The sequence below is a fragment of the Gymnodraco acuticeps genome, unplaced genomic scaffold (assembly GCF_902827175.1).
Source record: "Gymnodraco acuticeps unplaced genomic scaffold, fGymAcu1.1, whole genome shotgun sequence".
Classification (NCBI taxonomy): Eukaryota; Metazoa; Chordata; class Actinopteri; order Perciformes; family Bathydraconidae; genus Gymnodraco; species Gymnodraco acuticeps.
The window spans coordinates 5779608-5806539 of record NW_022990271.1 but is presented as its reverse complement, the minus strand read 5'-3'; the positions used below and the strand labels follow the sequence as shown (position 1 = coordinate 5806539).

The following is a 26932-nucleotide window of genomic DNA, read 5'->3' as shown; positions in this document are numbered from 1 at the left end:
CTCTCTCTCGCTCACGCACGTACACAAAATGGCTTGTTCCACACACACACACACAGAGCCGAGCTTTAATGAAACACAGAGACCCAGGCGTATTAGTACTGTATCATATTATTTTCGAATCAATAATTTTTCAAAATATGATTTGTTTTTGTTTGTTTTTTATATCTTTTTTTTTTTTTAATAACCATTTTTTCTCCTGGTCTCTCACACCCCCCCTGTCATGCCTCTGCGCCCCCCACTTTGAGAACCACTGCATTACAGCAACAAAATCCTGCGGTTTTTGGCAAACCGAGTACCAGAAAATATACATTTAAAAAAAAATAAAAAAATGCATTGTTAGGGGGGCCACAGGGGGGTCAGAGGTCAGTGTTAGGGGGGAACTGGCCCCCCCTGCCCCCCCCCTTAGAACCGCCCCTGCCGAGCCCCCCAACCCCACGGAATATCGGCTTTAAAATTAAGAATAACAGAGGATTTTAGCAGTCAGAACAGCTAAAGCAGCAGTGTTAATAATAACAGAAACGCCAAAGCATCACATCTAATAGAAATATATAAAAGCATTTATTTTAATTGTGTAGCAGTCAGTTTATAATTCTGGCAGCACTGTTGAGCATTTTGAAAATGTATTTTCATGCCTCTGTGCAAGGCTTAGTCTTTCTATCTTTATAGCTACTGGTGTAAAGTAACTAAGTTCATAAACTCAAGTACTATACTTGGGTACAATTTTGAGATACTTGTACTTTATTTAAGTATTTCAATGTTTTGCTACTTTGTTCTTCTCTACAGTTCAGAGGTAAATGGTATTTAATCCCTTTAGTTACTTTACAGATCTGGATGAATGATGTGAAATATAATCAAGTGTTAAATCAGACTTTAGTTCCACCTGGAGTAAATCCACAAGCTACCCTGCAGTATACAAAGTCATTCAAACTAGCTGCACCTTTACCAGCTTTGAGAACACTTTCATGATCAATCATTATAAAACATATCATATATATTATTCTGAAATGGACCAATCTGCACAATGACTACTTTTACTGGCGTTATTTTCACTATATTTTGATGCTAATACTTTTATACTTTTACTTGAGGAACATTTTGAATACAGGACTTTTACTGTAACAGAGTATTCCTACACTCTGGTACTTCTATTTTACTCAAGTACAAGATCTGAGTACTTCTACTTTTACTGTCGCTACTTTAACTATATTTTGATGATAATACTTTTGTACTTTTATTTGAGGAGGAACATTTTGATTGCAGGATTGTTCCTACACTCTGGTACTTCTACTTTGACTCAAACCTGAGTACTTATACTTTTATTCAAGTACAAGATTTGAGTACTTATACTTTTACTAAAGTACAAGATCTGAGTACTTCTATTTTTACTCTAGTACAAGATCTGAGTACTTCTACTTTTACTCTAGTACAAGATCTGAGTGCTTCTACTTTTACTCAAGTACAAGATCTATACTTATACCACCTCTGTTTATAGCCTATGAAAAAAACTATTAGAAAACTAAGGCTAAAGCTAACGTTAGCAGATAGTGACAATGTATGCTAGTTAGCTAGCTCAACGGTAATATTGCAACAGAAACACTTTTCAGTGCACATCACGCTCTGCCGCTCCGACAGGGAGCTCTGCTCTGAACACCTGAACGGCCCGTTCTAACAGCTGTTCACCAGCGGTCCAGTCTGTGCCACAGTGACTCCGGACCACACAGTTAATATTAACGAACGCACCCGTAGGTAATGTAGCTGCTGAAGCTAGACCATCATCGCGGCCGCAGATTACTCCGGGTCCCAAACCCCCCCCCATACCCCAATTTTTTTTGTATTGCAGATCTACATGAATCACACACACGACCTATTTTGGATTCAAAACGGCGAATTTCGCCGAAAGGTGACAAGTTTGCATCCCTGCTTTAAAACTCCTCTGCGTGGGTTAATGTGATAATAATGATGATGATGATGATGATGATGATGATGATGATGATGATGCAGTAACATCTTACATATTTTCACATAGTGTCAGGGTTTGAGTTTTGTTGTGTCTAGTTGTGGGGTTATTTTGCTGTTCTGTTCTCCCTGTCATGTTTTCCTCCTTGTTTCTTGTCTGGTCCTTCTCCCTGTGTTTTCCTCCCTGTCGTTAGTTTCCCTGGTGTGTCTAATTGTCTGATTGTGTTCACCTGTTGCCCTTGTGTTTCTCCTCCCCGGCTGTTTCTCGTCTCGTGATTACCCCTCCCTGTATTTAGTCTTGTCTCTTCCTGTGTTCAGTGTCGGTTCATTGTTTGTTATATTTCACACAGGCTCCGCCCTCTACTGGACTCTATGGGTACTACTCTCTATCATGTTGTGCGTGCTTTCACCTACTGAGTTTACGTAAACGTAGCCGGCCAATCGGGGCGAGCCTACCTGAATGCGCGCGCAGGACCACAGTATATAAAGGCGGCTACACCCGCCGCCCACTATCCTTTTTCTCTTCAGACGAGCTGACAAACGAAGAGTTAAACGAACGAAGATTAGAAGATTAGAAGAAACGAAAAATGGACTCACCATTACTGGAAGCTCGGCCATGCACCTGCCCTGGTTTGATCGCGGGCGCCGGTCTCCACCACCTCTGCTTAGAGTGTTTGGGGGACCAGGATATGGCCAAGGCGGTGCCATTCACGTTCGCCATTCCAGCGGGGCGGATGGCTCCGTTTGCCGTTGTCGGGCACTTCCGGGTTCGGTCCATGGAGGTCCACCGCCCTAGGTGATGACCATGGCGGTGGAGCGCAGCTGCTCCCAGCGGGCAGCAGACTGGGCAGGGAGCTGAAAACAGCTCCGCCACGCTACCGCGTGACAAGGCGACTGCAAATAAACACGGGTGTGTTGGAAATCTCGCTCATTGCTGGAGATGAGATCAGAGCGATTATTTGTAGCTTGATCGTGGCCGCCGCCGTTGTCTGCCGTGTGATATCCCGGTGAGGGATCACGCCGCATGGCACTTTCCAAAAGGACCGTGTTGTTGATCTCCCGGGCCGGGAGCCCCCGTGTTTACGGAAGGGCTCTTTGGATCGATCTCCTTGGTTACGTGGGTGAGGAGTAGTCGCAGCGTGGCTGCTTCTTGCTCATCCCCAGAGGAAATAACACTGTCCCACACTCCCCGCCCCCTCTGTAAACTCCAGTATAGGAGCCAGCAGGTGGGCGCGTGCACGTGAGTGGAATAAACCGAAGTGCTGTCAAAACACTGTGCGGGTTCAAGAGAGAGGGATGTGTGTGTGAGAAACGCATTCAGTGAAAACGATTGCATTTATCCCAGAGTAAGAGTCATCTCTCTCCACATTTCCACTTTTCACCATAATGTCCGTTTCAAAGAGACGGCATTAGGACAGAGCCGCGGCCCCACGTGAGCATGCCGCGGTGCGTTCAAGGACCTCAGTAGAAAATCGGCCCTTTTCTGTGTCAGCCCCCATGCCAAAACTCCCTTCTTATGGAAAGGTTTGGCAGCGGAGTAGGCCACCAGAGAATTCTACAGCTTCTTAGCTTTGGCTCCACAGCTGCTGGCATGTCCCCTGAACACAGTTTTGTGGGGAATGGAAGCCCCACAAAAGCTGTGTACTGACAGAGTAGAGGGGCAGAACACTGAGACTGGGTTACTCACTCCAGTTTTGTAGCATCCCTCCTCCGTTCAGAGGCATGAGAGAAGCAAATCTGTCATCCCAGGAGGAGATAGGTTTCCTCTCGGCATGTGCACTCTCAAGTCAGAGAGAAGGGGCACTATTCCCTGTACTTCCTGGTTCCCAAGAAGACAGGAAAATTCAGGCCCATTCTGGATCTTCAAATGCCTGCACCAGCACATTGCATGCAAGATGTTCCATATGTTAACTATGAAACAGTTACTGGGACTGGTGCAGCCAGGCGATTGGTTCACAACCATCGACCTGAAGAACGCTTACTTTCATGGCGAAATTGCTCTAAAACGCAGAAAGTATTTGCGTTTTGCCTTCCAGGGGGTAGCCTACAACAGACTGACGTTCGGCTACTCCCTATCCCCACGCACGCTACGGCGCTGCAACCGCTGCGGGACCATGACATGAGGGTGTTCTTTTATCTGGGCGACCTCATAGTCATGGCCAGGTCCAGGGAATGGGCAATGTTTCACACAGCCCAATTGATCCTACACCTAACCAAGTTGGGTTGAAAAAGAGTTGCGGTCAATTGGAAGAAGAGCTCCCCCATACCTCACCAGCAGGTAGAATATCTGGGGGTGATGCTCGATGCAGGCAGACTACGTGCCACCCTGACAGAAAGCAGACAGGCATCCCTGCTGCGGGCAGTCTGCAGGCTGTGTCAGGGGGCGACGGTGACAGCTTTGATCATCATGCAGACTTTGGGTCTCATGACGGCTGCTCACTCCGTAGTGCCACTCGGACTCCTACATGCACGTCGCATACAGAGGTGGCTTACCGGCCTTTGTTTAGATCTCAAGACACAAACTACGTCTGATGATCATCCCCCCCTCAGTAGAGAGCAACCTCCGATTCTGGGGGTCCCCAGAGAATCTGCGGAGGGGAGCTCCACTGGGGCAAGTGACCTCCTATATCACAGTCTTTACAGACGCTTCAGTGACAGGATGGGGGGGGACGTGCCTAGAGAGAGCTGTAGGTGGTTGCTGGCCTCTGACAGAGGCTCGGCACAGCAACCTTCTGGAGCTGCAAGCAGTGATGCTGGTCCTACAGCACTTCAAACCCTTAATACAGGGCAAACATGTGCTAGTGAGGAGCGACAACCGCAACACAGTGGCGTACATCAACAGGCAAGGCGGAGTCCGCTCAATAGCCTTGTTGACCGCGGCAGAGAACCTGTGGTTGTGGGTTTCACAGATTGTGTTGTCTCTAAGGGCCCTGCACATCCCGGGACGGGAGAACGGGGGGGGCCGACCTCATGTCAAGAGGCGGACCCCTGCCAGACGAGTGGAGGCTTCACCCGGAGGTGGTGAAGCAGTTCTGGACTCAGTTCGGGAGAGCAGAGGCGGACCTGTTCGCCAATCGGCGCAACAGCCACTGTGCCCTGTGGTTCTCCCTGGCCCGGTGGGACAATCCGCCCTTGGGGGTGGACGCATTTGTACACGAGCCATGGCCAAGGAAGCTGCTTTACGCCTTTCCACTGCTGCACCTTATCCCCCCCCCCCCCCCCCCCCCTTCTGGATAGGGTGAGGCGGGAGCAGCTGTCAGTCATCATAGTGGCCCCAGATCGCCGCCTGGCGCCGTGGTACGCGGGGTAACACAGATGATGGTGGGCCAGCCCTGGGCTATTCCTCAGGTCTGGGGAGCGCTGTCTCAGGAAGCAGGGGCAATAGGGGCGTTACCCACTCTGGGCCAACCTCTCCAGGCTTGGCTCCTGAGAGGGACAGGCTGAGACAGGTGGGGCTGTCTGACAACGTTATTAGGACTATCCAAGCAGCAGGAGCAGAATCCACCACAGCCTGTTACAGGCCAAAGTGGGCGGGATTCCAGCGATGGTGTGAAGGAAGGAGTCTAGAGCCTCTGTCGTGGACGTTGGGCTCTATTCTTACCTACTTACAGATACTGGTGGACAGGGGGCTGGCTCATTCCACAATTAAGGTGTATGCAGCAGCCATTTCGTCCTGCCATGAGGGATTTGGAGGCAGGTCAGCCTTCAGTCAGACGCTTATGTCGCGGTTTTTGCAGGGGGTCAGGAGGCAGCGCCCAGTAGTGCACGCCTCCGCCCCACAGTGGGACCTGCCATTGGTGCTCGAGGCTCTGGTCACAGAACCATTTGAGCCCCTGGAGCTCTCCTCCCTGAAAGCACTGTCATGGAAGACAGCATTGCTACTTGCCTTGACTTCGGCCAAAAGAGTGTCCGAGCTGACCGCTCTGTCAGTGCACCCAAGCTGCCTTTTGATCCAGGGTGACCGTAGCGGGGCGACACTCAGACCGAACTCCTCCTTTACTCCTAAGAGCCTAAGGAGTTCGTTCAGGTCAAGGGCTATTCAGTTAGGTGGCTTTAATCTTCCACCCCATATTGAGGCCAGGGAGGCTAAACTGCACCTCCTCTGCCCAGTGCGTGCGCTAGCATGTTATGTAGAGCGCACGGCTGCCATTAGACGCACTGAACAGCTGTTTGTGTGCTTTGGGGATGGTGTGGCTAGAAAAGCTCTCTCCAAGAAGCGCCTAACAGGATGGCTATGCGGGTGCATTACACATGCCTATGGACGGGCGAGGAGAGCCCTCCCGACTGGGGTCCGTGCGCATTCTACACGGGCTGTGTCAAACAGCCTTATTCAGCAGCGTGAGTGTAGAAGATATATGCACGTCGGCGTCTTTGTCTACGCCAGGCTCCATCATAAAATGTTATCTCCTGGACATGTCTGGCTCCTTCTCGTCGTCTGTGCTTGCCAAGGCAACGCATGACTGGTGAGAGGAGGGGGTGGCTGTGGGTCAGCAGGTGTCTGACCCCCCCCCCCCCCCCCCTGGACATAAAGCACTTGTGTTTTCCCATGCTCCTGAGGGACTCGGGAGTTCATGGTGCGCAATCAGCGCACCATGTCTCCCGAGTCTCCGCACAGATCTTTTCCATGCACACTCTACACGAGGTAAGCGTGTGTGAGTGTGCCTTATCCAAATTGCGGCCCCAACTTCTCTACGGTTACAACCGGATGGGAGGAAGTGGGGATGCAATGGATCTTAGCCAAAAGCCGGTCAGGGACGGTGTGGTGGGTCGATGTTGTTGGATGACAGGGTGTGTATACATCGGGGCTCCGCCCACTGTACCCATAGAGTCCAGTAGAGGGCGGAGCCTGTGTGAAATATAACAGGGGGTTACGTATTGTAACCCTAGTTATATAAGCACAGGCATAGCCCTCTACCTGGGGGCCCTGTCTTTCCTAGTCCGCTCGCTGAAGAGTGTATAAGATAGTGGGCGGCGGGTGTAGCCGCCTTTATATACTGTGGGCCTGCGCGCGCATTCAGGTAGGCTCGCCCCGATTGGCCGGCTACGTTTACGTAAACTCAGTAGGTGAAAGCACGCACAGCATGATAGAGAGTAGTACCCATAGAGTCCAGTAGAGGGCTCCGCCTGTACTTATATAACTAGGGTTACAATACGTAACTGTTTTTCCCGTCTCCCTCCATGTCAGTCTTCGTCAGCTTTTTTGTATTATATCTTCCTTGTGCTTCCTTTGTGTTTTTGCAATCAGCTTTTAAAATAAAGCTCGCTTTTGTTTTTCTAGATCAACTTACCTTTTTTTTGTAGTCTGCTTTTGGGTCCTACCTTTCCCAAACCATAACACATAGTGTTCGCATTACTCTCAGCCGATAGCATTTCTGCCTCTTTGTTTTATTTTGTTACTACCACTGGGGGGCACAAACATCTGACCTTGTTGAACTCCATAGTGGAGCAGGAAAATAATAATAATATTCGCAAGAAATAAATTAGGTCCAGTTGAGCAGTATTTTTAAACATCTATTATTTTGAATTGAATTTTTTTATGGAAAAATATCTGTCAATTTCAACGTTGGTGAATTTTGGCACACACATTTTCAGTGTTGATCAATAGCAAACTGTATTTTATGTCATGAAAGGATTTAAGATCCTGAAAACAAAGTTTTAGAAGAGAGAAAAGCGCACAGGTTAGAGAAATAAAGAATTGGGTATTCAGCAAATCATGTGTTGGGATTTAATTGCACTATCCAAGTTAAGAGAGTTTAAAAATAATCATCATTTGAAGGAAATGTGGCTCTGTGTGTTCATGTCCGCTACACTCATAACTGGCAACTCTTCACAAGCTGCAGGCCTGAAGTGATTCGGCAGCAGCTTACAATGTACCTTGTCAGCAACAGCTCATCCAGAGCAGCAGATGTTTCTTTGCCGAAAAGTTTCTTGATCCAGCGACTTTTGAGAAAAGAGCTTTTTTATAGGCAGATGTTTCTAATCTGAAAACCAATAGATGATGTTCCATCTTTCTCCAGTGACTGATCTTCCAAACAGCTCTCACAGTCTGAGCATAGATACAAAATCAATGACCACTTGCAGGGACACAACACAGACCCCTATTCGCTTACAGTTTGAATGTTTAAAAGCAACTCCAAATCATCAGTAAATCAGATTAACAAACAGTTTAGAAGAAGCCAAGAGTTTCATCACCTAGTTGAATGATTGCTTTTAAGAAAATAGAGTGCAGATCTCTGCCAGGTGTGTCTGACTCTTTATACTATAAATAAACATAGACTCACAAAATAAGATATTAAGAATTATTCAACTGTTTAATTAACAGATACAAATAGCCATAAACAAACACTTTGGTTTGGTTGAAATAAACCAGTTATTGACATAGTAAGGAGACAATAGCAGTATCAAACACGCAAGATATTTTTTAGACTGAATCACCGCAACCATTAGCATGCAACTACAAATAATCACAAAAAATGTAATGCTTGGCGATCCTTTGTTTTAGAAGATTAGCCATGGACAAACTCACAAAGATGCTCACACAAGAATGGAACCGATTGCCAATGATCCGGCTGATTTATTACTGATTTCAGAATTTCATACATGCACTGTACGTCTTTTTCAGATTGGCTCCTACTATGGCAGTGAGATCGCACCCTTGGACATTGATGGAGACGGTATAACAGACAACCTCTTGGTGGCAGCACCCATGTTCTTCAGTGGAGGCATGGAGAAGGGAAAAGTCTATATCTACAGAGTGACAGAGCTGGTGGGTATAAACTCTGAGAACTCAAACAAATAGAGAAACACAGGGATAAATCAGATTAAGACTCAGAATTCGGTCAACACCTGTTCAAACTCCAGATGTTTGCATTAATTTCTTCTTCACCAGAAGTGTCCCGTTACCATCCAGACTCTGTTGCATTCCAGCTCCACAGTTCACACACTGACATGCAGCAGCCAGACATTTGCCACATGACCCTGTCCATCAAATGTGCAGATGAAATGCTGCCATGTCAGTGTGAAGACTTTATTAGATGTTTAAAATGAACTCAACAGGAAAGTATTTTGCCCTTTTTAAACCCATTTCCAGCTAACCATTCGGAGGCGAGAACTTTCTGTAATAGGAGGAAATGTCCTGCTGCTCCAGGTCTGTCTTGCTCATTGAAATAACAAAAGTCTTCAGCTGTTTTGAATACATTGAATAGGCATGGAAAATGCATTTAAATATGTGGTGTGGTCCAAAACATATCACAGATGGTGGGTCAAGCTTAACAGTCAGAAACAAAATGCAAACGGAAATAAATCACTCTTTTAAATCATCTGTCGACATCAGGACAGCAAGATATACGTTCAGGGTGATTAATAATCATAATGTAGTTGATTCAGGTGGTTATTGTTGTGAGAGATGCTGCACAGTGATATTGTTCTGGAAAAGGTTGGACACCCTGGTCCAAGAACCAGAATCAAGTTGGGTTTAGGGTTGTGAAAACTACACAGTCACATGATTCTGCAGACCTGACTTAAAATTGCATTTTCATTGCACTGAGCAAGCTAGCAGCGTGACTTTAGAAAGGCAAATTTGTTCAGTTGATTCCGACATAATCAGGAAAGAAAAGGTTGTGTTATTTTTAGGGCTGTCAGTCGATTAAAATATTTAGTGTGTGTGTGTGTGTGTGTGTGTGTGTGTGTGTGTGTGTGTGTGTGTGTGTGTGTGTGTGTGTGTGTGTGTGTGTGTGTGTGTGTGTGTGTGTGTGTGTGTGTGTGTGTGTGTGTGTGTGTGTGTGTGTGTGTGTGTGTGTGTGTGTGTGTGTGTGTGTGTGTGTGTGTGTGTGTGTGTGTGTGTGTGTGTGTGTGTGTGTGTGTGTGTGTGTGTGTGTGTGTGTGTGTGTGTGTGTGTGTGTGTGTGTGTGTGTGTGTGTGTGTGTGAAAAGCAGCGCTGTCTGCTTATTTGCAATGTAGCTAGGCCTAATCAGAATAAGTTCAAGTCCAAATTCAATGGTGTAATTATTGGCATAAGTAGGCTATATTTTTCCCGTCTGCTTTTTGCAGTACAGTAACTAAAGTAGGACTAAGTATACACCGGTTGTGTGTGTGTGTGTGTGTGTGTGTGTGTGTGTGTGTGTGTGTGTGTGTGTGTGTGTGTGTGTGTGTGTGTGTGTGTGTGTGTGTGTGTGTGTGTGTGTGTGTGTGTGTGTGTGTGTGTGTGTGTGTGTGTGTGTGTGTGTGTGTGTGTGTGTGTGTGTGTGTGTGTGTGTGTGTGTGTGTGTGTGTGTGTGTGTGTGTGTGTGTGTGTGTGTGTGTGTGTGTGTGTGTGTGTGTGTGTGTGTGTGTGTGTGTGTGTGTGTGTGTGTGTGTGTGTGTGTGTGTGTGTGTGTGTGTGTGTGTGTGTGTGTGGTGGAGGATCGTTGGAGCTATGTGCAACTCAAGGCATATGCTCGAACGGGTGCTGCCTGGACGCTGTAATCATTTTGCGCGCACTATCCGTGCTGAGTATGCTGACTTTTCGTACAATGTCCCACTGTCTGGCTGCCTGCATAAAGTCAAGTGCTCGGTGCAGTTGTCGGCGAAATGTCGCTCCTCTGTTTTCATTTAAACAGCTAAACAACCCTCCCACCCAAAAGAGTGCCGAGTCACATGTAGCGTCCTCCAACCTCCATTCACAGTTCTCCACTGCCTTTTCTCTCTCCGCTGTCAGTTTCCCAGCTGTGAGTTCCTCCGCTGATTAACACACCTGTTTCAGTTCAGTTAATCAGTGCCCATGCAGGCGCATTCACGTCACACTTTCCCCCCTTTTGTCCAAAAAGACTCGTCCTCGAGTCACTACGGTGCCATCTCGTAATCTCGAGACCACACCGGTAGCTTCCGCTGTCGGCCCGAACGTCCACCCCTTGTCGACGGTGCTACCGACTCTTCCCTTGGAGACTCAGACACAGCCACCGCGTCTGACGTCGCTGGGGGACCAGGCAGGCCCCCGGAAAGAGAGGCTGGTCCCTCCTTGCGAGGCTCCTACAATCCTCCAGACTTGTTAGTGGTGTCCTCCCTCCTGCCGGGGCCTCCAGGGTGGGCTGGCGAAAGTGGACCCAACTGGCACCGAACTGGACCCGAGGACGCCGACTAGTCACCGCTTGGAGACTCATCTGTCCCTCGACTCTGGACCCAGAAGCTGGAGGTGATGGTGCTGTTAAAGAAGAGGTAAAGGGCTTAAGTCGATTGAAATGGACAACACCCTCTGGACCCCCCTCTACTGAAACAAGCCTAAAAAGCACTTCGGTCACCCTATCCACCACTCTAAATGGACCCTTGTACCTCCTCTGCAATTTCGGAGACAACCCACGCTTCTTAGCCTTATTCCGCACCCAGACCAATTCCCCCTCAGAATAATATTGGAAATTAGCCCTGAAGTCATAGGATGTTTTCTGTCGTTCTGATGCCTTAGCCTGGTGCTTATTTACTGCCTCTATTACAGTAGACAATGTCTCCCTCAGTTTAGACACATACTCATTCACTGAGGCAAATGACCTTTGGTTGTCCACATTTAGCATGATGTCAACAGGCAAGACAATTTCCCGTCCAAATAAGACCTGATATGGAGTGAAGGAGGTACTAGCATGTACACTGCTGCGGTAAGCCAACATCACATAAGGCAAAAGAGTGTCCCAGTTTAACTGATTATCTTCCACAAACAGGGCCAGCATAGACAAAAGAGAACAATTTAAAACGCTCAATCAACCCATCCGACTGGGGATGGTATGGGGATGTGCGGGACTTATGGATATGCAACAGTTCACATAATTCCTTAAAGAGTGTGGACTCAAAGTTGCGTCCTTGGTCTGAGTGGATACTGCGTGGGGCACCAAAGCGACAAATCCATGCTTCTGCCAAAACCTTGGCAATGGTGCGTGCTTCCTGATTGGGGAGTGGGAAAGCCTCTGTCCACTTTGAAAAATAATCACCAACAACCAGAATGTACTTATTTTTACTAGCCATCTCTGGGAGAGGACCAAGGATATCAAGTGCCACCCGTTCAAATGGTCTAGCCATAACTGATGGCTGTAACGGAGCACATGGCAGCCTTCCTGAAGTCTTACGCGAAGCACAATCCACACATTCCTTGACCCATACTGTAACATCTCTAAACCATCCTGGCCAATAAAAGCGGTCCTTAACCTTTCCCTGGAGTTTCTGCACCCCCAAATGACCTCCAGTAGAAACATTGTGCAGCTGTTCCAAAACTTTCGGCACCATGGACCGAGGCAGGATGACTTGCACTTGCGACGCAGCATCAGAGTATAAAGGTGGAATTCTCACTAGTCTAGACCCCTGCATTTGAAGCTGATTCCACACAGGGGAATATCTCTGAAGTTCAGGGTCTTCTGGCATACGACTGTCAGCCTGCTTTTTACAGTCAATTATCCGCCGCAAATCGGTGTCATCCATTTGGGCCTGAGCCAATTCATCCATCTCTTCTGCCTGACATGGCACTGAAGCCGAGGAGGTCTCTTGTACTGCACCCACATTTTGGGTTACCATGCTTATGCTTCCCTGTGAGGGATTCTGATCACAATGTGGAATTTTTTCTAGAAAAGCTGGTAGCCTGGAAAGAGCATCAGCATTACTGTGGAGCTTGCCTGGACGATGGATGATCTTGTATTGAAAATGTGCTAGCTGTTCAATCCAGCGAGCCAACTGTCCCTCCAAGCCCTGAAAATTGTGCAACCAACGCAAATAATTATGGTCGGTTCGCAAAACAAACTCTTTACCTAACAAATAGTGTTTAAAGTGCTTTGTAAAGGTCACCATACTCAACAGCTCCTTTTTGGTAGTTGCATATTTACATTCTTGCTTTGTAAGGTCCCTGCTAGCATATGCAATAACTCGCTCTAGCCCTCCCTCCTCCTGAGACAACACTGCCCCAATTCCAACATCACTTGCATCTGTATCCAAGGTAAACGGTTTACTGGGGTCAGGATACGCCCAGTGCTTGAATTGGAATGAAAAAGGTGCCAGTACTCTAAAATCAGCAACTTTTTCAAGTCAATTTTATATATACAGCCCACAAACAAGAATTTGGCTACTATAATGCTGGTGGGTTTGTCTCTTTACTACTGTATATTTTAGAAAGGTTCACTGTACTTAACATTTTTTATGATAGGCAGCGGATATGGCTAAAGCTCAGTAAGGTCAATATTAACTGAAAATATAGCAATCAAAGTCTAGATCTTCTGCTGAAGACACATGAAGCAGAGACCTTTCAGGTGAGAGCCCCTCTGGTGGTGTTCAACATTAATGACAAGGAAACAAAGCTCTGGTCAGAAGCATTTTTTATAAAAAGCTTTAACAAAATTAAGTATTTCTGTACATTTTGAATGCAATCTAACTTTCCAACTCAGAAAACGAAAAACGAAAAAGTGCCAAAAGTCTTCTCACATGGCTGAGCTGCTTTGCAATATACTTCACCACTGAAGAATACAAATATGTATAAAGTAAACTATGATGCAATCTAACTTTCCAACTCAGAAAAATGATAAAGAGCATGAACAAAGAACATGTAAAAACAAATGCAAAATTTGCACAATCTAAAATGAGAAACTGTAACTGCAAGTAACAAAGTCTGAGCCATGGTAAAGAGTTACATTGAACACCAAGCTGATCAGATAACTCCCTGGTTGGTCTGAAGTCCTTCTATCTCCAGGATCTGTACAAATCGGCACATTATGCCAAAAGTCTTCTCACTGGGTGAGCTGCTTTGCAATATACTTCACATTGTTAGAAAAGGCTCCAGAAGGCCTTGGGGACATCAGTATCAGGGGCTGGAGCTGGACAGGCTCTTTCATCAGCACTTCTCCTTCCCTTTGCCAGCCAGGACCTCACATACTGTTCCGGATTGCAGAGATGTTCACAAGTCTTTTTTTGCAAGTCCAAGTCAAGTCTCAAGTCTTTGGTCACGAGTCCAAGTCAAGTCTCAAGTATTTGTGGGGTGAGACTTGATCAAGTCTCAAGTCTTTGGTCACGAGTCCAAGTCAAGTCTCAAGTCTCTAAAAAATAAAAGTCTCATGTCTCTTCTGGTTGTAATAAGCCTTCTATTGTCTGCTGCTATCCTGTCTGTTAAGAATACTGCACAGCTATATCTAAGAAATTCAAAGCATTTACTGTATTATTATCACTCCTATATCTATTAGCATACAGTATCAGTACTGATTAGTTGTTTGTTATATGATCACTTTAAACAGGCTATTGCAATGCAATATGAGGAAACACATCACAGTTTAGCTAAATGCAAACAACTTATAAGCAAAACACTTCAGAATCAGAAATCAGTATCACAAATACTTTATTAATCCCCCGCAGGGAAACTGTGTTAAAAGTACTTAAAAGTAAACATTTGTTCTGTGCCATTTGCAACTAAAAAACTATTGCTGCAATATTATCTGAAATATACTGAACTGGTGATATTAAAACATGACCTGTTCCAAAAGATATATCTACCATTAACACCATTTACCAGCCAAATGCTGGTCAATCATGCAAGTGGCTGGTACTGTATGTTGCACGCACCAGCCAAAAATAACAATGGCAATCTATTGAGTGGCTGGTAACATTTCAACATTCACTAGGCTAGCCATTTGGCCAGTGGACAAAAATGTTAAAATGTGACCTCTGCAACCGTATTGTTTAATTACACTGTGTCTCTAATTACATCTTTTAAGTCTACTATAAATAAACATATTCCTCTATCCTCTCACTCAAACCCAGTGTAATGGTAACCTGATAAACCTGTAACATTAACGTTACGTGGTCAACAATAAACCTGTAACCTGCCTATAAACCGACAGATGTATTTATGTATGTAACTATGTATTTTTCTACGTTTAACGTTAGCCAGTAGATGGTGGCAGCGGAACGTAATGATTAACGGTACCGACCTTTTTTATGTCATGTCAAGAGTTGGATGTCAACGCCACTCAACGCAAACAAGTGTGACAATCAAACATTCACTCATCTTTTCAAATATTCAGTTACAAAGCTCGTAGCAAGCTAAGTTAACATTACATAGCTGATGCTGAGCTAAACATGTTTGCTAACCGTCCATATGCGTTAATGTGACTGACCTCTCCGGGTGAGTTTTCAAGTGCCTGATGAACAGCATCCTTGATTTTAATATTGCAGACTTTGCAGTGTGCGCTCCTTTTGTTGGTGCCGCCGGCGTTTTGTTCGAAGTTTTTATAGTTGAACCTAATTACAAGCGGTACAGCTGCAGGTGTGCCGCCGGTCGCCATGGTGTTACCATGATGTTAATGTTAATGTTAAAGGTGGGGTAGGTAAGTTTGAGAAACCGGCTCGAGATACACTTTTTGTTATAATCCATGGAATGCTCTTAACATCCCGATAGCCGGCCCGGCTAAAGTAACTGGATGGCCTACCTGCCTGTCAGCCTTCCATCGGGGCACAAACTTATCTTTGCCCTCATTGGTCATGTGCGCATTAGTGTGTGTTGGAGGAGGGGCTCTGTGAGGAAGTGGCAGATTTTCTCCGGTTGTGTATTTTCAAATTCTAGCGATCTCGAGCCGGTTTCTCAAACTTACCTACCCCACCTTTAATACGCCAAAAATAGAAAACACAATGATTGTTCACGAGTCCCAAAACACGAGTCCAAGTCGAGTCCGAAGTCTTTTGAGCAGGAGTCCAAGTCAAGTCTGAAGTCTCTGTGTGTGCGACTTAAGTGCGACTCGAGTCCGAGTCACAGACTCGAGTCCCCATCTCTGCCGGATTGAACTGTCCTAGTGATGGTCCATTACATTTAATGAAAACCAGGCTGGACAGTCGGCTGACAGAGAGAGCATTCCTTTTTGCAGTAAGGATATCGTTCATGCAGCTGAATGCCCGCTCACACTCACTAGTGGAGACAGCGATGGTTCGGACTGCTTTCAGTAGAGGCTCCATGGCAGCAGGTGTACGGGATGCCCTGGTTTCCTTGTATTCGCGAAAGCCCTGAACAGTCTCTCTTCTGTCCACTTTCAGCACTTCGCACAAACGTAGCACCTCTACGTCCCCATACTGTACGTCTAACTCCTCTTCAGGCCAACTTCCAGGATGGATAACTTTCATGTCCTGGATTAGCTGATTGTCCCGGGCCTCCCGGCCATGTAATGGGATTTCTCTTGTGCTGACATGAGAGGAGGTTGTGGAAGTCATTCTGTGTCTCAGATTCTCTACCATACTGCGGAAAAACTGACCTGCATGAATCTGTACAAGCCTGCCATTCTCACGCAGGGCAACACCCTTGAAGGACTTCTCAGCTAGAGCTGTATGAACTGTAGTCATGTGTGGGCCAGGCATGGTGACCATGGATTCAAAAACTCGTATTTCTCGAGTTAAGAGCCTATCTGCTGTAGGCAGTGTCATCTCTCTTTTTTGGAGTCGCCGAGAGAGGTCGCTGAGCTCTGTGAGCGCATCGTACATCAGTCCCAGATTGCTGACAAACGTTGCAGATGTGAGCACATCATCCAGGCCCTTGTACTTTGCTCTGTCTCTGGAATCCCTGCTCGTGTCGTTTGCAGCATTTGTGAAGTGATCATGAAGCACTCGGTAGTTTTCCCAGACTGCTCTGACGCTCCTTTCACTTGAAGCCACCCAGCGGATGGACAAAACACGCCCTATCACCAGGAGACGCTGTCCGACTGCTTGCGCACACTGCGCTAACTGCCTCTGATTTTTGGGGGAGGCATGGAACAAGGAATAGAGTTTGTCAAAAAAGATCTGGAAATGATTGAGCCCTGAGACCTCCTTGACCACATCCCCAATTGCCAGCTCTAGACGATGATTGGAGCAGTGCCACACAAACAGGCTTGGGAATTTACTACACAACTGGGTAGCAACGCCTGTTCTCTTCCCTAGCATGACTGAAGCCCCATCACATGCAAAAGAAACGAAACACTGACCTAAAAAGTCCTCGTTAAAATCTCTTCCAAGACACTCCATTAACGCCTTTGTGATGTCATCAGCCGTTGTTCCATCCAACTCGATCAGCTCCCAAAAAAACGTTCCGGGCTCAGCATCAGCTAATGCTGAGCGTAGACACACAACAAGCACCGTTTTACCACTAATAGTGGTAGATTCATCGACCAAAACACAGAGTTTTCTTTGGTTTTCTGTAATGTCTTTTGCCATTTTTTTCTTCAGCTCATGAGCTATGTGGTCGATGATTTCGCCACAGGTTTTATTGGAGTGCAAAACCCTGTCCACGTTCAGCCCATTCAGTTTCTGTACATTCAAATCAATTGGCATGTCTGTGAATGGCCGGCTATGTTTGCCAATTTTATATGCCGTTCGAAAAACTCTGATAGTGGTGTCTAATTCAGATTTATGCATAGACTGCACTTGATGTTGAATAGTTTCACGTGAAGCAGATGTAAGGATGTCAGCAGCTTTTACATGGGCTTGTGATTCTTTATGTTCTTTGATTTTTTTTCTCAGGCTAGCTTGTTGTTTGCCCTTGTCAACACCGAAATGAGACACTGCACACTCACCCCATTCAGTTGACAGTTTCAGTCCTTGTCCAGTGTGTATTCCCAAAGATTTGACATCTCTGCATATCCGACATCCTAGCTTCTTATCTTTAAGAAGGAGCCATGCATTGGTCTTGCAAAAATATTGCACCTGGTCCGTTGTCCAGCAGTCAGGTGCGTCGCTTTGCCCGGTGTTGGTGGTGGCAGTTGCGCCAGCAGCAGCAGCTAACGTTAGAGGCTCTGGAGGAGGCGGCGGAGCTAGTGCTAATGCTAATGCACTAGAACTTGGAGCAGGAGGATCAACCAAAGAAAGCTCCCCATCAGACACAATTTCCAACACAGGCACAGCATTCTCTGTATTTGAAGTTTCTTCCGGCGACAACCGCTGTCTTTTTGCACTTTTATTAATCCACACTAACATTTTAGAAATGCTAATTTGTGACGTGATAGCCACCCACTGGGTGGAGTTGCACTGCATAAACACAACACACGTGCATCTAGGTATGTAAATTGTAAAGCATTAAAACATGGTTTTACTAACAGTTTTCAGTATGTTGTTACTTCGGCATTATTATTATTATTATTTTGAAACGTGTATTACTATTAAATCACGGTCAAATAGGTTAATTTTGACATAGTCGTTTCCACCACAGTATTTACATGGAGAAGATAAGCCCCACCCCCTCTCCAGCACGTTCTGTTTGAATGACAGGAGTAAACAGCTGACAGCCGCTGTGAAACTCCAGCGGTTAGAGCGATGAGAATGTCCGTTCGGCACCTCATGACGCATCTACTGAGTACCGGGCGGCTGTATATATATATATGGATGTATAATAAGAACGGCGGGAGAGTGTTGAGTACTGGCACGGTGCATGAGTACCGGAGTACCGCCAGCATGCCGGTACTGAGCAAGAAGTGCCGGTACTCCATGGGTCAGAACCAGAAGTGCCGGTACTGCGTACCGGTGAGTACCGGCCCAATTCCAGCACTGGATACGCCAACACAGGGGTCGTAATCAGACTAGCCTTAAGTCGGTCAAAATTACTCTGACAGTCCTCACTCCATCGGAAACGCTTCCCTTTCTCTGTGAGCTGATGCAAGGGGCGAGCGATGTCCGCAAAACCTTTTACGAAACGCCTATAGTACGAGGCTAGCCCCAAAAAACTTTGAACCTCAGTCTGTTTTTTTGGAACAGGCCACCCCCTAACTGCTTCTATCTTAGCAGGGTCTGGCATCACCCCCCCTGCAGATATGACATGGCCGAGGTAATGGACCTGCATGGAGAACAAGTTACACTTGGATGGTTTCACTTTAAGATTGGCCTGCCGGAGCTTCTGGAGCACGCCATCCAGGCGTGTCAGATGCTCCTGAAAAGTCCGGCCAAACACAATAATGTCATCCAAGTAAACCAAACAAGTAGTCCACTCCAAGTCTGCGAGGATCAAGTCCATCAACCTCTGGAAAGTACTGGGTGCATTACAAAGACCAAAACTCAGGACATTGAACTCAAACAGCCCCTGGCGTGTGATGAAAGCAATCTTGTGGCGATCTTTAGGATCTACTTCCACCTGCCAATAGCCACTCACCAAATCCAGTGTGGAAAACCAACAAGCATGACTAAGACTATCCAAGTCATCGTCAATTCTGGGAAGGAGGTAGGCATCCTTTCTAGTAACATCATTGAGTTTCCGATAATCAACACAGAACCGAAGCCCCCCTTGCTTCTTTTTCACTAGCACCAGAGGTGCTGCCCATGGACTACAGGAAGGACGAACAATACCATTGTCCAGCATTTGCTTTACATTTTCAGTTACTTCTTGCTGTAAGTGGAGGGGAATTCTTCGTGGGTGCATCTTAACAGGCTTGGCATCTCCTGTGTCAATCTCATGCAAGATCAAGGGAGTCCTGCCTAAATCAGTCTCCCCACGACTAAACACAGAGGTGTTGTGGTGCAGTAACTGTCTGATTGCACTAAGCTCCCCAGGGGAAAAGCCCTTCTCTTCCACCCCAAACTGTTTCATAAGCATGTCTACTGTCAAAGACTGATGTACGTCTCCGCTATCACCGTCTTCGCACTGCTTCACTTCATCCCCCACCTCAATGTCGGTGAATAGCGCGCCCACTTTCATGCCCTTCTTTAATGTTCGCACTTCATTGTTTACATTGATAACGCGTACTGGCAGCAGGCCCTGTTCAACTTTGCAAACCACTCGGGCTACCAATATGTCAGTGTCGAGGGAGAGAGGTGAAGGGTTCCAGCATCCCTTCCGCATAATCCCCCCACCCACTTTGGACCTGACCCCAAATGATGGCCTCGCTACGTGGGGGAACAATGGTATCAGACTGCACAGTAACTACTTGAGGCTTTAATGATGGGTGAACCAGGGGAAATTGCTTGCCCATAATCTAGCAAGTATTTTTCCCTAGATCAACCACAGCTCCATATTGCGATAAGAAATCAAACCCAAGCAGGATCTCTTCTGAGGGAATATCGGAGACTAAAAACTCTGCAACAAGCGCAAGGGAATCAAATTGACATATAGTCTGCCAGCACCCCACAATATGCATGCCCCCACCATTTGCTGCCGTAGCCCTGCCTGTATAACTCCCCAAATCACACCCTCCTTTAATAACAGAAAGCCACAGCTGCTTAGGAATTATAGAGCACGAGGCTCCAGTATCTACAAGTACATGACAGTCAAACCCACCTATTTTAGCTTTAAGATAGCCAGAACCACCCTTTGGGCTATCAGGGACCTCAGTGGATAAAGCAGGGGGGGCGGACATTTGAACCTCTATGCACGCCCCCTCTAGTTTCCCTGTAGATAAGGACAGTCCCGCCGTATGTGACGATTACAGCCACACTCCCAACATCCTTTCATTCGCTCAACATCCTGCTTGGGTGCAGGAACACGTGTTTGACCTATGTGAGGGGAGGGGCCTACCCCTGGTGTTACAGGGACAGCTTGCATTGGGTCCACTAGAGCCTGTACTGAAACTTTTAGTGATTTAACTTCCTGTCGCAAACCCTCTACAACCCACAAAAGTGCATCAACCCGCTCATCACTGGCAGATTTCTCCTTAACCACGCGCACTCTAGCATCCGGGGCTGTGTAACCACTCTCTAAGCCTCTGATAAGGTCAAGTTCGGCTGCAAGATTAATAGCATCATCCAGTGTAGCAGACTTGGCGCTGCGAAGGCTAACGCGCAAATCTCCACCTCCCACCTGTGCAACAAAATGGTCTTTGGCCAACAGATCTTGTGTGTTAAGGTCTGCCGTGGGATACGCTCTAACAACCAACCGCCGCAGCGCAATGCCAAATTCTCGCATAGTTTCATTATGTAACCGCCGGCGTGAAGAGAATGTAGCCCTGTTCCAGTCGTCGCTATCACACAGGTCCAAACATCTTCCCATCGCTTCTTTCAACAAGATATAGTTAACTTTAGCCGTTGCTGACAACCCACTGTAAACTTCACGTGCCCTGCCTGACAGAAGGAGACTCATGAATTTTAGTCTTAATGGTTCATCCCAATTATTAACATCAGCAGCCATTTCAAACTGTTCAGCGCAATCTGACCATTGTCGTCCTGTTGTGTTACCAGTAAAAGTTTCAGGCATAAAGATTGGCCGCGGAGTCACAGCCCGGCCATTTCCATTATACAAAGGGGCAGCGTGTGGCTGACTCGCACCTGCCTCTGCAGGTCTCGGTGGATTATTTTCCGGGTCTGACATTTCCCTGTTATATCCCACCACTGCCACCAGTGTAATATATGTTGGATTCGCTCAGATGTGGCAGAAACCACTACCACTTTGTCAGAACCTTCCAATAAATACAGAGGCAGCTTTGTACAAAATATAGGACCATCTTTATTTTAACAACACAGTTAATTGATAAGAGGAGAGGAGAGAACAAGAGGAAGCGAGTCCACGGGGCACCAGAAACCCCCACTAGACTGTGGAGTCCACCTTTAAATACACTTCAGCAGGGCTAGTTTTACTAGCGTTTAACGCGGCACACCACACCAAGAACACGGCATGCAAACACCCTCTGCCGGAGGCACACAATTAGGCAAAATGAACACACACACACTGCAATGACCCAACCAACAATTTAGGGCGAGAGCTCCAATTCGTGGTAGCCTCTCCCCTGCTGCTCTCCTTCCATACACTGTAAAATACTTCTAAAATCAGACATACAACAATATAAATGGGTGTACGTAACTCGCCAGTTGGCGAGACCCTCCCCCGGGGTCTACGCTTGGGACGCCGTCCAACTCCCCGGGGATCGGCTTCGCTGGACGACGTGAACTGAGTCACTACAGCTGGTGTTCGTGTTGCTTGGGCACCGCCGTGCGTAAGGAGGGATCGCTCGCACTCCCTAAAACCCCGGCCCTGACTATCTATAGGAGGTAACAGGCCTCCCGATCCTGACACTCTAACGTCTCTCCTGTCTGGCTATCTTCGTCGCCGGCAGCTCTATCCGCTGCGAACGACACCCTCCCACCCAAAAGAGTGCCGAGTCACATGTAGCGTGCTCCAACCTCCATTCACAGTTCTCCACTGCCTTTTCTTTCTCCGCTGTCAGCAGTGGTGTAGTGGGGATTTTTTTACTGGGGGGACGCTATTTTAATTAGGTCATCCCAAACAATGCCGCCACACAAGTGCGCGCAGTGCACTCACAAAACGGGCAGACAGGTCCACAGAAACTACCGGTGTATACTTAGTCCTACTTTAGTTACTGTACTGCAAAAAGCAGATGGGAAAAATATAGCCTACTTATGCCAATAATTACACCAGGGGTGCCCAACCAGTCGATCGCGATCGACCGGTCGATCGCGGGGAGATTCCCAGTCGATCGCGAGATGTGTCTAAAAATAGAACAACAATATTCTGTTTTATCGTTAATGTCCTGTAACATAATCTTCCTGTGCCAGAATAATGCACTTGAACGCATCAAAGCTTTGTGATTGGCCGGCGTGACCCCATGTGTCGGGCCGTGGCTGGTGAGCAGTGAGTGGGCAGTGTGCACTAGTTCGCTAACGTTGTCCGTGTCAACTAGTGATGGGAATTCCGGCTCTTCTTGGTGAGCCGGATCATTTGGCTCGGCTCACCAAGAAGAGCCGGCTCTTTCGGCTCCCAAACGGCTCTTCAGTTTACCACTTATTATACCTTTTAATTAAATCAAATGTAGCCCTGTTTTGACTAATGATTTATATGTGTACACATATATCACTTAAATTATTCAATACATCCTTTGTACTGAAGTATTCAAAAGTAAAAATTACATGTTTAATATAAATGATTTGCTGTGGCCAATTGTTTTCATTGCATTTACAGACCCGTGCAACTCTCTGATACCACCCAATGAATGCATTGACTTGCTTGTAGAACCACGCTACACAAAACAGATAGCAACACCTATAAAAACTATTTAAAAAAAGGGGCTACTGTATCGACCTATATAAATATAGTTTTTTTTTCAAAATACCAAAAAGATCCTGCATTTTAGCCATGCCTCATTTCGCTCTATTTGCTCTTTCCAGCGCTGTTTTTGCAGGGGGCTGATTCTGTGAGCTGCAGCTGACCACGCCCCCCTGCAGGAGAGGGGAGCATGCTCTGAGATCAGCTGCTGGGCTGTCAGAAGAGGGGGAGAAAAAGAGATCTCCGTCCTCCGTGTTTTATTCTTATAGAAGTAAGAAGATAAGTAATGGGGCAGAAACCCTCCTTTTTACGCAGCGGTCCAGACATAGACATCAAACGGCGACACATATTCAGTTGCCAGTTACTTTGGCATTAGGGCAGGGATATCTAGATACTTTCCAAGGTTTGACATAATGAATTGTGCTACTTTTAAAGCAAGCAACGATGTTTTCAAATCTGTAATCAAAAAGCTCCTCAAAAACACTATCGAAGCAGTTCCTGCCGTTGCTACGTTAGTTCAAACAGTAACAACGGACTACTTTTCTTAGCGGATGCATGTCAATTTAAATCAATACATAAAACTATTTTTTAAATCAATAAAATCATTTTCTAAATCCATAAAAGCATTTCCATTAATATTGGGAGTCATGTCGTTACTTTGTTGAGAATGTGGCCAAGTAATAAGCGGGATAATGTGCACATTGCATAATGTGCCTTCATGCCGATCTAGATCCCTCCGCAAAAATGGCTCATTCGCGGGCGAGAGCCGGCTCCCGTCGTTCACTTAAAAGAGCCGGCTCTTGGAGCCAGCTCGTTCGCGACCGACACATCACTAGTGTCAACAGGAGTGACAGTCCGCACACACACAAGACCGCAATTATGGCAGAAGCAAAACATATATAATTCTCACTCCGAGTGGGAGGATGATTATTTTTGTATCTATTCCAATTCAAAGTCCATCTGTCTCATCTGCAATGCGAGCGTGGCTTTATCGAAGAAGGGTAATTTAGGAGCGGCATTTCAAAACAGTGCACAAACGCTACGAGACGGAATTCCCTCCAAATTCTGCCCTACGCTCCCAAAAGGGGAGGGACCTGAAAGGACAGCTAAATGCACAGCAGTCCATTTTCACCAGGCCCAACAACAAGAGCAAGGCTGCTACCATAGGCATAGCATCTTAACGTGTCAGTCACGTTCTTGCGTAACCCATGAAGTCTTTCAAAGACGGCGAAGTTGTGAAAGAAGCATTCCTGGAGGCTGCCGACGCGCTTTTGGGGGACAGTAAAAATAACAGTAGCATTTCAACAGGTTTTTGATATAATAAAAACTCAAGTTAGATACCGTTATTAATCTGCTGTAAGTTTTAGTTTGTTTGAACTTATTCATTATAATTATTGTACAAAATGGTATAAGAATGCAAACTTAAATTGATTATAGTCTATCATCAATTCAGGTTAAGAAACTAGTGTTGCTTGCATCCTATTTTAAAAAGGCATTTCTTTTTATAATCTACTAAAATGCAACAAAAAAAGGTTTGATTCTATTAATTTTGTCTTTTTTATTGCACTGTTGCAGCAGATTCCTGTGTAGCTTCAGATCTGAGTTGTCTTATTAGTAAGCCTAATTTATACTTTTGTAGCAACACTATTTTTATATAATGGCAAAGAAAGGGTTCAGAGTCTTTTCTTTTTTCCCTGTGTCATATGTGGCAGCAATGTTCAATGTTTCTTGAAAACATTACCCACTGTAGTATATGACGTGTGAATAAACTCCAACTCTGTATCAACAACACTGTTGTGTAACTTCAGTTAAATACTTGTATGTGTGTAGATTAGAAAGAGGTAAGATAAAGGATCTGCAGTATTTTATGAAGTATTAATCGTACAAAGGTCAGTTTTATACAAGTAGAAGTGTGTATTTACCTGGTAGTAGGCTGTCAGTAATGGCTACGCCTCTCTATTTGGACTGGTAGATCTCGGCAGACTGGCAACTTTAAAAGTAGCTCTCGGTTCAAAAAAGGTTGGGCACCCCTGAATTACACCATTGAATCTGGACTTGAAATTATTCTGATTAGGCCTAGCCTACATTGCAAATAAGCAGACAGCGCTGCTTTTCACACACACACACACACACACACACACACACACACACACACACACACACACACACACACACACACACACACACACCTTGCGTTTTGAAGACTGATAAATCCGAAATGGATGGACAAACTTTGCAGCCCAGTTTCCCAGTTTTGCAGTCTATCCACGGTTATGCCTCTTGTTTCCTCTGCCACATCTCCTCCGTCCATACCTCTGGGAAAGGTGAGCTTGAGCTAGCCAGGGGAACGTTGCTAGCGCAGCTAACGTTGACGTTAGTGCTAGCATTATCCACGTCTTTAGGCGGCTCTTCTGATGATGTAGGCCTAGTACTAGTAGCAGCTTCACTTGTAGCTTCGGTGCTGCTAGCCTCTTTCTTCTTGTGAATTATATTCTTTTTAGAAAATAAGTCAAGTAAAAAATGTTTGCCTGCCTTTTCGTCAGCGTTCTTGAAGGAAAGAGCTGCCGCAAAATCGCCGTGGGTGTGTCCCAGCTCGCCACGGGGTCACGAGCGTGATGAAGAATCATAATTCTTTAAGGAAATCGTTTTTATTTTGTATTATAATTACTGTGAAATGTATTATGTTTTTGTCATTATTACAACAAATACACACTTGCAACTGATAACACTGGCAATGATTTTAAATTTATTAGACTATTAAAAAAAATATCATGCTCCAAATAAGTGGGGGTACGGCGTACCCCCGCGTCCAACGCCCACTACACCACTGGCTGTCAGTTTCCCAGCTGTGAGTTCCTCCGCTGATTAACACACCTGTTTCAGTTCAGTTAATCAGTGCCCATGCAGGCGCATTCACGTCACAGTATTTTAAACTCAATGCGCTCTGAAACTACGGGGCGGCCGAGGACAAAAAATACACATGCGTTAATCCCGTTAAAATAATTAGTGGCGTTAATTTTTTTTTGCGTTAACTTGACAGCCCTAGTTATTTTATACCTGCCTGCATGACATCACTTCACTATAAAAGGTATAGGTGTGCATTATTTAAAAATATCTGTAGTCATTTAATGGATTTTCTATAATCAATTAATCATATTCTGACTCTACAGCCTTAGTGAGCCCCTTGCATGGCTGTATATGCTTGCCTTTTTTATTCAGCATAGATATTTTACTGTTTTTCATTCATTTTATCAATATATAAATTAAACTATAGTCGTTGTACCTGGGATACAGTCAATTATTGTTACATTATTTTAAGGATAAGTTTTGACTATCAATGACAAGCTGATATTATGAAGCCTTTGCGACAAATCTGAATATTTAAGGGATAATAACTCCAAGTTCAAAGATTTAAAAAAAGGGTCCTTAAGTCTTTGGTGATAGAAAACTAGACATTGAACTTAAATTGCATACTGGCCGTGACCCTTCATGGCCTCCTCACAAGCCATGTGTTTTAAATTTGGCAGCTCTGAATATATTTCTCCATTAATCTCCCTCTTAGTCACACGCACACATCAGGTAGCTGGGAAGGTAAGATCTTCCTTCCTAAATCAAGTCCTTCCCCACTCATTCATCTGAAATAACAAATGATGTCATGTTTCCTCTGCCGACTTTAAATTATATTATGAGCTGGGATGCCAAGTGGAGCAATGATATGCATGACTGCTGATGGGCTAAAGTATTTGCCTCAATTTTTTCTTTGAATTTTTTTTCCAGTCGGGTATTTGCTTTCAAAGACGTGGATATTTTCCATCTGACTTTCTACTCGCTAAAAATAGAACTTCAAATAAATACACTAAAGCTATACAGCATTCTTCAGTCCTTTTACTGCCAGGAGGTAAAATTCCTCACTTTTTTGTTGCCAGATGTTAAAGATATTTGAGTTCACAAAGGCAGAATTAAAGGATTATGTGAAAAACACAGAAGCTGATCCAAACTTTATCTTTTGTTTTATTTCAGGAAAGATAAAACAAATCTTGTTTGCTT

General features: G+C 45.6%; 1 protein-coding gene across 1 annotated transcript in view; it reads left to right on the top strand.

Moving 5' to 3' along the window:
• Positions 1–26932, top strand: part of itga11a (integrin, alpha 11a) — a 134030-nt gene that overhangs the window by 83895 nt on the left and 23203 nt on the right. Inside the window, exon 14 of the mRNA XM_034221244.1 lies at positions 8579–8722. Within this exon, the coding sequence (XP_034077135.1) occupies positions 8579–8722 (144 nt within the window). The remainder of the gene's footprint in view (positions 1–8578; positions 8723–26932) is intronic.